Genomic DNA, 12,649 nt, shown 5'->3' on the forward strand with positions numbered 1-12,649 from the left:
TGTATTTCTTTTTCATTATCTTACCTAATGAGCCAGATGAAGGGTAGGTGAATACTAACAACAAGAGGGTAGATTCAAGTGGGATTGGGATATAACATTTTAAACTTGATGGTTTCCATCTTATATGTTTGAAAAATGTAAGCTGAGTTTCCTTAGTTGGTAATATTGATGGTGGTTATTTTTCTAAATCCCCTGAATAAGTTATGGAAAATAGGGAGAAAAGACCTAAGATTCCAAGGTGGCAAGAGTAAACCTATTTAATAGCTGTCTGGTTCAATATTTCATTTTTTGGTTAAGCATAAAACTGTTACAGTTACCGTTCAGATGCATAAACAACCAGATTCTGTACACAAAGTAAATAACAGAAATTGGAGTTAAGAGAGAGGAAAGCAGAAAAAGAAATTAAGAAATAGTGGCTGAAAGTTTTTGATCAAAGCTATAAATTCTCAGATCCAAGAACAAATCCTAAAAAGGATAACCATAAAATAAACACAAAATGGAACCTCATTATCAAATTACTAAAAAGAATGTTGAAGGGAATATTCTTAAAAGCAGCCATAGAAAAAAGGGCAAATTACATGCAGGAGAACAAAGATAACAATGATAAAAGACTTTAGCTCAGAAATATGCAAGCCAGAAACCCACAGAACAAAATTTAAGTGCTAAAAAGAAACCGACAAAAAATCAACTTAATTTAAGGAGGAATATACAGATCTTAAACTATAGTTGGAGATTGCAAAAGCCCAGTAACTGATGGAACAAATAAACAGGAAATCAGTAAGGATACAGAAAACTTAACACTATCAACCACTACCAACCAACTTGATCTTCTTAACCTTTATAGAACACTACAAACAACTTCAGAATGCAGATTCTTTTCAAGTTCATGTGAAACATGCATCTGTATGATTTTGACATCAGGGTATACTGGTTTCAAAGAATGAGATGGGAAGTATACCAGCCTCTTCAATGTTCTAGAAGTTTGTATAGAACTGATTTCTTTCCTAAATGTTTGGTATAATTCACTAGTGAAACCATCCAAGCATGGAGGTTTCTTTGTGGGAAAGAAACTCAAATTCAATTTCCTCAATAGATATTGGGTTATATAGATTATCTACTTCTTTTTGAGTGAGTTTTGGTAGATTCTGTCTTTCAAGGAATCTGTGCATTTCACTAAGTTGTCCAATTTATGGGCATAAAGCTGTTTATCATATTCCTTTATTATTTGTTTAATAGCTGTATGATCAGTAGTGACGTTCCTTCTCTCATTCCTGATGTAGTAATCTGTTTCTTCTCATTTTTCTTCATCAGTCTGACTAGAGGTTTATCAATTTTATTTATCTTCTCCAAGAGCCCGCTTTTGCTTTCATTTATATCCTCTATTGTTTGTTTTCTATTTCATTGATTTCCATTATATTATTATTTTCTTTTTTTTGCTTATTTTGGGCTTCATTTGTTCTTCTGTTTCAGTTTAAGATGAAAGCTGAGGTCACTGATATAATGTTTCATTCTTAATTTCATTAAATTCAAAATACTTTCTAATTTCCCTTATGATTTCTTCTTACAGCCATTGGTGATTTATAAGTATGTTCCTTAGTTTCCAAATATTTAGAGATTTTACAGGTATGTGTTCCTAACTTCTAATTTAATTCCACTGTGGTCAGAGAACAAAATTTGTATAATCTGAAACCTTTTAAATTACTTGTTTTATGTTCCAGAATATGGTCTTTCTTGGTAAATGTTCCTTGCAGACTTGAAAAGAATGTGAATTCTGTTGTTTTAGGTGGAGTGTTCTATAAATGTCAATCAGGTCAAGTTGAAAGTCTTCTATATCCTTACTAATTTTCTTTCTACTAGTTTTATCAATTAATGAGAGGATTGTTTGAGTTCCAACTATAATTGTGGATTTGTTTATTTCTCTTTGCAGTTCTACCAGTTTTTGCTTAATGTATTTTGAAGCTCCATTATATGGTAATATAATATATATTATATTATATTATATAATAGAATATGGTTCAGGATTGCCATGTCTTCTTGATGAATTAACTCCCTTATCAATATAAAATGGCCCTCTTTATTCGTGATGTGATAGAATCCTAAGATGGCACCTTGATTCCTGTCCCAGGTGTACATGTCCTGAATAATACTCTCCCCTTGAGGGTGAATATGATGGGATATCACTTCTCTCAATCATGTTACATTATATAACAAAAGGGATTCTGCAAGCTGTCCTACAGCTCACAGATCCTCTGTTCATGTCTTTCCTCTAGCTTCTTTAACACATGGATTAGAATTTTAACTATAGTTATAACGTATAACGTCTTTGTCTACTAATTCTATCATCTATATCATTTTTGGATTAGTTTCAATCGTTTGCTTTTTTTCCTTTTCATTATGGGTTGTATTTTCCTGCTTCTTTGCATGCCTGGTAATTTTTTATTGGATACCAGGCATTGTGAATTTTTATCTTAGATATTTTTGTATTCCTATAAATATTTTGGGGCTTCATTATGAGATATAGTTAAGTTACTTGGAAAGTCTGATCCTTTCAGGCCTTGCTTTTATGCTTTGTTTGGAGAAACAAAACTAGTCTTTAGCCTAGGGCTTATTCATTCCATAGATGAAGCAAAACTCTCCTGAGTATTCTACCCAATGCCATGTGAATTATAAGGTTTTCCACTCTGCCGGTGGGAAGAGAAAGTATTCTTGGCCTTGTATACGTCCCAGGGAACGTTCTTTGTAACTTCTATGAGTGGTCCTTGTTCTGGTTTCACAAGCATGCCTTGACCAAATACTCAGCTAAACATTTGAGAATAATCCTCTGAAGGTTCTTAGAGTTCTTTAAGGAACTGTATCCTCCTCTAGCATTCTGCCCTGCAAGCTCTAGCTATCTTGGCCTCCCCAAACTCCCAGCTCCATCTCTATCTCTGCTTGTATCTACATGGTTTTCCCCTCCCTAAGCTGTGCAGGAAGTTAGCAAGGGCTCACCTTGTTTGTTTCTCAGGGATCACTGTCTTTCACTACCTGGTTAACAATATTCTGAAAACCATTGTTTCATATATTTTGTATTATTTCTTTAGTTCTTTCTGATGTGAAGGCAAATCTAATGCCTGTTAATCCATCTTGGCAGGAAGTGGAATTTCAAGAGTTCTATTTTGGCCATGTTAAATTTAAGATGTCTATTGGCATCCAAGTGGAAGTCAAGGAGGCAGTTGGATTACAAGTCTAGAGCTCAAGAAGATACCAGGGATTCAGATATGCATTTATGAGAAATCAGAGTACGGATAGAATTTAAAGCTATAGAACTGAATGAGATCATTTAAGAAAGGGGTTGGCAAACTATGGCTCACAGACCAAATCTAGCCCCATCAGAGTTTACTTCTATAAGTAAAATTGTTATAAGTAAAGTTCACTGAAACACAACTGTCCCCATTTGTTTTCATACTGTCTAAGGCTGATTTTGCACTATAACAGCAAAGTTGAGTAGCTGCAACAGAGACAAGTGGCCTGCAAAGCCTAAAATATTTTACTATCTGGCTCTTTATAGGGAAAGATTGCCAGCCTGGATCTATGGAATGAATGTAGATAGAGAACGCCAGTGGATTAAATTCTGGAGCACTCCTCAATTTTGAAATCAAACAGAAGAGCAGGAACCATTAAGTACTGAAGCAGGACAAGAACCAAGAGTCTCAATTTTTTCCAGGGTGAAATGAAAAAAAGTATATGAAGAAGGGAGTGTCAACTGTGTCAAATGATGCTGAGAGGCTAAGTATGATGAGGACTAATAAGTGACCAGTGTTTAGCAAATGGTCACTTTTGCAGTTTTAGTGAAGTGGCGGTCACGGTGGGGAGGGTTGAAAGCCAATTAAAGAAGGTTGAGAAGAGAACATGAGGTGAAAAAGCAGACACAATGAATTAGCCTTTTTGAGGACTTTTGCTAAAAAGGGGGGAGAAAAGAAATGTGAAAATGTGAAGAAGATGTGCAGTTTAGGAAGGATTTTTAAAAACAGGAAATATTATGGCACATTTTTATGTTGATGAATATGAATCTAGAAAAGAAGCAAAACTGATGATGAGGTACAGGGTGCGGATGGAGAGAGAGACTGAAGGAATAGGGGAGGATATGGTACAAGGGGAGCCAAGAGATGTTTCAGCTGAAGCAAGTGGAATGCCACTGTCTTTTTTTTTCCCTTGAGTTATTGGCTGGGCTGGCTGGGTGGCTGCTGTAGCTGTGGTAGGAACAGATAAGTATTTTCAGGATTTTTATAGGATATATTTCACAGAGAAACACTTGGAGAAATGATGAGATTTATACTTAATACCAAAAGATTTACATAATCCATAATAAAGCTAACTATGTCCTTATGGTATGTAAGTTATAACATAACTGGTAATACAGTGTTATTAGGACCATTGTTATTAGAGTTCAGCTACATTAATAAGCTGGAAAAAACTCAGACTGCCTAAGAACTAAAATAATCATTCCTAAGACTATTTTAATAGGAAATGTTTCAAGGTTTCTAAAAATAAATTTTCAGAAAACTTTCGGAACTCAGCTTCGTTTTAAGTTAAGGATGGTGAACTCACCAATCCTCATCAGCTAAAAGCCTCAGAGCTTCTGTCAGTGCTACTTCTGGTTTGGAAAATGGCCGTAGTTCTGATGAATCCATTATTTCTGGACTATGAGTGACAGAAGGCATCCTTTCTTTATACTGTGGAATGGCTCCAGGAGATGCTTCATCTAAAACAAAGAAACATACTAAATAAAGCATTGAATAACTCTGATACAAAGGGGTACAAATAATATTCTGACCATAGACTCTATGAATATTTCTTATAGAAACTAGTAACTATTAGTTTAGTCTCCAACAAAATTGTCATACCTGGATACCAAAGCTATTTAAAACTATACTTTTTATATACAAAATTATTAAATTACATTTACTGTAAGTATATAAGTGGTTTTGCAGTCATGAGTCATATAACAAAGTCTAGCTTTAAGAGCTAAAAGTCAGTAAGAAGCATATGATCCCATTTTGTAAAAACATGTGGATATATACCTGTTTTACTATACAACCGATAACAGAAATGAAGCTTTGTGACAACTGTATATAAATTACCAATTTTTGCTATTGTTATTGAATTAATGGTATACTAAAAATCCTAAGACCATGTGTAGTAACATGGTTGATGTTTCTTCCATAATCAAACATTTACTTTCCATTTTCCAGATGTAAGGCATTGCCCTAGATATTGGGGAAACAAATCATTTGAGTGCTCAGGGTAATACCTTGAGGGCACTGCATAATGTAAGACACATGCAGTGAAGGTGTTAGAACGGAATAGACCAAAAAGATAAAACATAATGTGTAATGGCTTTTGTAAATGGGTAAAGATTATTTTTTCACGTTAAGAGATATTTTTAAAAAGGTAATATTAAGTACTAGAAAACGACTATAATAAAAGTTATTTATCAACCATGCTGTTCTTAAGAAAAGCTACATGAAACACGAGATACACAAATATAAGAAATTATACTTGATGCTGTATATTAATTACATATTCAGATGCAATTAAAATCCAAAGGCAACAAGATATTAATGATATTAGTTAAAATTTATTAAATACTTTGTGTTAGATGTTGTGATAAATGCTTTACAAACTTTACTACATTTAATTCTCTCAACAAAGGTGAGATGGATATTCTCATTATCTCTAATTCACCACCGAGAAAATAACTGAGTTTTACAGAGGCTAAGAAATGTATTCAAGGTCTCAATGCTAATGAGTGGCAAAGGCAGGATTTTCATCTAGGTCTACTATCACCCTAGATTTTATACAAAGAGGTTTAAGACAGAATCCCTGCTTTCCAAACTTTATCACATACCTGATGAGAAGAGACATGCAAAAAGATGAATATGGTATTCTGGATTACTGTAGTGATAAATTTGTACCAGTTTTTGTTAGAGTAAATCACATATGAAGAAAATTATATGACAATTAATGAATATGATAAATAGACATCATTAAATTTTTTTGATGATTCAGATGCACCCTCATTAGGTTTCATATGTAAGACTGACATGTATTAAAAAAAAAAAACCCAAAAAAACCCAACTTTGGAATTTTACAATCCAGAAAGAATAGCAAATACAAAATAGCACTACTAACCGTCATTTATTGACATCTTGCCTTTATTGTGCTAAGTGCTTCACTTACATTATCCCATTTGATTCATTCAACAACCCTATGTGATGGTTACTATTATTGCTACATTACAGGTGAAGAAACTGTTGCTAAAGTTTTAAGGATTCCCTCTCTATATCTACTCCACCTCCATTCTCATGAGAGAATAATTCATTAGGAAGAGATGCAGATAAACACCAAGTTATCAACCTTGGGGTTATACCACTATTTCTACTGTTTTTACCTGAAAAAAGTGAAAAAAAACAAAACAAATACTACTCTGGAAAAGGAGGTGTACAGAGTTATCAATCTAAAGCAGTGCTGCCCAAACTAAGGGTTTTTTGTTTAAATGTCCCCTCCTGAAGCCTGCTACTTTTATAAAATACAATAAAAGTGTTGTGGCAAGTCTCTAAAAGGTTACTCTCACTTTTTGTAGTTATCTTGTAAGCATATTCTTCTGTTCAAAATATAAACATGATTTCGAGGAAGCACTCTCCTTATACTGCTTAGAAATAAAATCTGCAAAGCCCATATTATAGGCGAGAAAAATCACAAAATTCGTTGATGTCTCTAGCAAGAATGATTATGAAACAATTTATGATTTGCTACTCTTTGTATTATTTGCTACTATTTGTACTTCTATTCCTACTGTTAACTACTGACTTAGGTAAGAAGTTTTGTGGGTTTTTCTCCCCCTAGATTCTATGACAGTAATAATTAGTGAAACTATTTAAGAATGCTGAAAATAGGCTTAAATGTCACAAATGCCTAGATTTAACTGGTACTCAGGGCCGTGTTTAACCAGTAATTTTACAGGCCAACACCTCTCATCAGGCATACTCTCAATAATTACTAACTTTGAGGATACAGAATTTTTAAAACGTTTTCTACACTTCCTGCATTATTCAAAGAAATACAAGCCAGGAAGAACTGCAAACATTCATCTAGTTCAATTCTCTTTTATATTTATCTTTGGGAGAGGTTAAGTATGTTGTCTAAGATCACATTGATAAATTTACGTTTTCTATACTTCTTCGGTTTTTTGTTCACACCTGGACTTCAGACCCAACATCAATTTAAGAATGTTCGTTATAGTTCATACAGTTTATTCCTTAGAAAAAAAAATAATAACAAAAATAATAAGCAGTAATTTTTAATGTTTATTATAGTTCACACAATTTTTCATTTCAATTTCTGATTTTCCTAGCTGCTACTATACCTAAGACCTATTCAATATTTTTAAAAATAGCACAGGAAACATGGAGCTTAATCTTGACCAGGTATAGAACCTATTAAGTACTCAATGACTAGCTGAATAAATGATAAATGCAATGATTTTTTTATCATGATCTAATAAACCAGCTTCACAATCTCAGTTACCTTAGCTATAAAATGGAATACTACCCTCAGTGAAACAAGAATATTTGCAGGGAACAAGGACGAGATCTTTGAGATAATCTGGACCTTTCAGATAGTTTAGATATTTTACATGGCCAGAAAATAGAGGCCTGTTTTCAGGTCACAAAGCTAATTAAAAGGCAGAACTAATACTAAAGAAGCCAGGTCTGTCTACTGACTCCTACTGGTTTAGTGTTCTTTCCATCACAAAATGCATTGAACCACATGTGGTCTCTTCAACTTAAATAAGCATTTGTGACATCACTCCCTATATTTAAACATATCTTACCTGAATCTGAAAACACTAAAGATGGTGACCTTTTTAAACTGGCCTCTTTTTTTCAATGGAGGGCTGAAGGCAATGTTTTCTAAAGGAGAACTCTCATTTTTTTGATATTCCCACCTCATCCCCCAAAATATTTAAGTCTAGAAGGGAGAAAAACAATCAATCAGCTTCCTTTTTATAAGAAACAATATTTATTACAATAGTTAGAAGTTACCAGGTCTTTCAAATTTCAGTGTTACAGTTCAACATATTCCACTATTAGCCATATATCAACCTCAGTTAAACTATAGTACATTAGTTTTAGAATACTACGAGTTAAATAAAACCACAGAAAATGTTAAATTCCACTTACTTTCAGATGCCATTTTCTCAGTTCCTGTATGTTTCATTCGTTCCCAAGGATTCTTCTCACAATCTTTAATGTCAAAAAGTTCTTTTTCCTCTTTTCTCTTTTGTCTCATCTTGTCATAAGTAGATTTTGAAATAGAAACTTTGATCTGCATGAAAAAGTGGAAATATCTGAAATCATTCAGGGAGTTTGACATTTAAAATAACTATCTTCATCTTAGACAACTGTAAGCTATACCAAATAAACTATACATTTCTTAGTCCTTATTTCAGTAATTCTAAAACTGAATAGAATTACCTAGTGCTAATCTCCAACTAAATTTGTGCCTGAAGATACTAGTTTGTTACTCCCTGAGGATATCCTAGGAAATTGTTGAATATATACATACACATACATATATATATATATAAAGTACATGTAGAGTATAAAGTACACTAGCTACTTCACGCCAGAATGACAACATATTTGGTGGGAAAGGAGAATAATCTATCATTTAAATGATTAAAGTTCAGGAATTTCAATTACACTGAGATTTAAAAAATTTTAATCAAAACACTTTCACTATCCCAAATCTGATATACACAAAACAATGATGCATCATTGAATTTATCCTAATAATTAGTAAATAACCTTACATCTTTTTCATTCTCAACATCAACACGTGATGGAATACTCTGCTGGACTGCTCTTCCATAAATCCCTGATGGTGGTTCAGTACTTTTAACTGAAAACGTATCCCCATTTTCCACAGAAGATATCACTGATTGGCTGCAGGTTGCTGGTGCTGGGACTGGACTTCCAAATACCCCTGAAAGCAACCAACCATCAAACTGTCATTAAGTATTTATGTGATGTTACTCTGGACAGCAAAGTTTTAAGACAAGGCTCTTGTCTTCAAGAAGTATACGATATAGTTAATAAGAAAACCATGTTAAATAATCACAAAATATAAAAACACTCTAACAGGATGATAATATAAGAGGTACCACAAGACATTTCATGATAATATCAAATGAGAACACCGTATTGTAAGTTCTGAGTTCACAAGAAAGAAAGGTTGGGTGAGCTGGGGGTTTAAGATGGTTTCAAAGAGCAAGGATTTGAGCTGGGATTGGAAGACACAAAGAATTTGGATAGACAAGTGAGGAAGGAGGGGAGGACGTCCTATGAGATGGGATGCTCATAAGCAGAGCTGAACAAGTAGAAAGCATGTATGTGGAGTGAATAAGTTTGGTTGGGCACAAGGCAAACAGAGGAAAAACAGAAAATAAGTTTACAATGGTAGGTTGGAGCCAATCTGAGGAAGGTCTTTTTTTTAATTATATATATATTTTTACAATTTATTTAATTTATTTATTTTTGTCTGTGTTGGGTCTTTGCTGCTGCATGTGGGCTTTCTCTAGCTGCGGCGAGCAGGGGCTACTCTTTGTTGTGGTGTGTGGGCTTCTTATTGCGGTGGCTTCTCTTGCTGCGAAGCACGGGCTCCAGGTGCGCAGGCTTCAGTAGTTGTAGCACACGGGCTCAGTAGTTGTGGCTCGTGGGCTCTAGAGCACAAGCTCAGTAGTTGTGGTGCATGGGCTTAGGTGCTCCGCAGCATGTGGGATCTTCCTGGACCAGGGCTTGAACCCGTGTCCCCTGCGTTGGCAGGAGGATTCTTAACCACTGTGCCACCAGGGAAGCCCTGAGGAGGGTCTTAAGTTAACTTAATAAGACTCTATCAAGCAAAGAAGTTAGGAAAGCTTTCTGAGCATTTCATTCTATTTACCAAAAATAAGATGTACACCCTCAATGTCTATCATCATATTCTAGTTTTTCAACTAGAATTGAAATTAAAATTAAACTAAAATTAAATTAAAATTTAATTTAAATTAAATTTTAAGGGCTTCCCTGGTGGCGCAGTGGTTGAGAATCTGCCTGCCAATGCAGGGGACACGGGTTTGAGTCCTGGTCTGGGAAGATCCCACATGCCATGGAGCAACTGGGCCCGTGAGCCACAACTCCTGAGCCTGCGCGTCTGGAGTCTGTGCTCCTCAACAAGAGAGGCCGCGATAGTGAGAGGCCCGCGCACCGCGATGAAGAGTGGCCCCTGCTTGCCGCAATTAGAGAAAGCCCTCACACAGAAACGAAGACCCAACACAGCTAAAAATAAATAAATTAATTTAAAAAAAATTAAAAAGTGCTTTAAATTAAATTTTAAGTTAAATTAATTTAAATTTAATTTAAAAATTAAGTTAAAATTTAATTTAATTAAAAAATTAAAAAGGAACCTAGTTGGGTTGTGTTAATGAACTTGATGGGGAAATCCTTTCACAATGTATATGGATATCAAATCATCACACTGTACACTTTAAATATCTTACAATTTTATTTGTCAATTATACCTCAATAAAGTTGGGGGAAAAAAAACACTAGTTTTAAAGGATATTTGCAAATATGCTGTTCAAAGGTTTCCTAACCCCCCTAAAATATATGATATTAATTAAGATTTGTCTAGTCTTTGCATGGGAGACAATACAATTATATTAATTTATATTGATGACAAAGTCGATCAATAAGGACTACTATTTGAATTTAAACTGTGGTAAAATGGTCTAAGCTATCCTAAAAGTGTCTTAGAAGTACCTAAACTGCACCTGTCACATAATACATCTCTGAAAATTACTGACATGAATTTACCATTGTTTCATCAGAGGATAGAAATGTCATGTTACGTATTCACTTTTAATTCTTTCAATTTAACAATTTTTTAAAAAGAAAGTTCTAGTCAACACCTGAATCACACTCTTCTCTATTCTTTATTGATATGCTTTGCTTATATGTGAAGAACATATTCAATTAAAAGCTAAAAAACTTTGAAATACCTTTTCCAACAACTACTACTGAGTCTTCTGATAAGGTATTTGTAGACATAAAGTCGAAACTGGAAATTTGGTGGAAATTTGATGATGACCCTGTAAATCCTAAAGAAACAAAAATACCCACATTAAAAAATACATTCTTATATAGTATTTTAGGATATCGTAACACGGTCTTTTAAAACTGAAAACCAACTTCATACAAAGAATTCACAATTTATATATTTACGCATGTTCATTAACTCAATAAATATTTATAATTAGAATACCTGGTTTGTCCATTGTGTATTCTTGCCTCCTTTGTCATAGATTAATTGACTGTAGGTGTGTGGGTTTACTTCTGAGCTCTCTATTCTGTTCCATTGATCTATATGTCTTTTTTTGTGCAAATACCACGCTGTTTTGATTACTGTAGCTTTGCAGTATTGTTTGAAGTCTCGAAGGGATATGCCTCCAGCTTTGTTCTTTTTTCCTCAGGATTGCTTTGGCAATTCTGGGTGTTTTGTGGTTCCATATAAATTTTAGTATTATTGTTCTAGTTCTGTGAAAAATGCCATGCATATTTTGATAGGGATCACATTAACTCTGTATAGTTTGCTTTGGGTAGTATGGACTTTTAAACAACATTAACTCTTCCAATCCAAGAGCACGGGATAGCTTTCCATTTCTTAAAATCATCATCAATTTCCTTTATCAATGTTTTAGAGTCTTTGGAATATAGGTCTTTCACTCATTTCATTTCTTCATTTTGCCACACCATGAGGCATGTGGGATCTTAGTTCCCTGACCAGGGATTGAACTCATGCCCCCTGCATTGGGAGTGTGGAGTCTTAACCTCTGAACCACCAGGGAAGTCCTGGTATTATTTTTTTTTTTTGATGTGATTTTAAATGGGATTTTTTTTTAACCTTCTCTTTCTGATATTTCATTGTTAGTGTAAAGAAATGTAACAGATTTCTGTATATTAATCTTGTATCCTGCTACCGTGCTGAATTCATCTATTAGTTCTAATAATTTTTGTGTGGAGTCTTTAGGGGTCTCTATATAGAGTATCATGTCATCTGCCAATAGGGACAGTTTTACCACCTCCCTTCCGATTTGGATACCTTTTGTTTCTTTTTCTCGTCTGATTGCTTCCAATACTATGTTCAATAGAAGTGGTGAGAGCAGGTATCCTTGTCTTGTTCCTGAATTTAGTGGGAAGGCTTTTAGCTTTTCACCATTGAGTATTATGTTGGCTGTGGGTTTGTTGTAAATGGCTTTTGAGATATGTTCCCTCTATACCCACTTGGGTGAGAGTTTTTACCATGGATGGATGTTGAATTTTATCAAATGCTTTTTCTGCATCTATTGAGATGATCATATGGCTTCCTGTTGATGTAGTATTGATATATCACATTGATTGATTTATTATGATGAACCATCCTTGTGACCCTAAAATGAATCCAACTTGATCGTGATGTATGATCCTTTTTACGTATTGTTGGATTCAGTTTGCTAATATTTTGGAAAGTTTTTTTTGATTGATTGATTGATTTGGCTGTGTTGGGTCTTAGTTGTGGCACGCAGGATCTT

The 12,649-nt window shown here is 34.2% G+C and overlaps 1 protein-coding gene across 1 annotated transcript in view; it reads right to left on the reverse strand.

Annotated features, from left to right (window-relative positions):
* TOGARAM1 (TOG array regulator of axonemal microtubules 1) overlaps positions 1-12,649 on the reverse strand; it is a 77,885-nt gene that overhangs the window by 20,421 nt on the left and 44,815 nt on the right. The window contains exons 9-12 of the mRNA XM_068545816.1: positions 11,081-11,179; positions 8,855-9,027; positions 8,223-8,367; positions 4,588-4,741 (exon numbers count right to left, since the gene is read on the reverse strand). Coding sequence (XP_068401917.1) covers positions 4,588-4,741; positions 8,223-8,367; positions 8,855-9,027; positions 11,081-11,179 — 571 coding nt within the window. The remainder of the gene's footprint in view (positions 1-4,587; positions 4,742-8,222; positions 8,368-8,854; positions 9,028-11,080; positions 11,180-12,649) is intronic.

Source organism: Eschrichtius robustus, chromosome 1 (genome assembly GCF_028021215.1).
Source record: "Eschrichtius robustus isolate mEscRob2 chromosome 1, mEscRob2.pri, whole genome shotgun sequence".
NCBI classification, from domain to species: Eukaryota; Metazoa; Chordata; class Mammalia; order Artiodactyla; family Eschrichtiidae; genus Eschrichtius; species Eschrichtius robustus.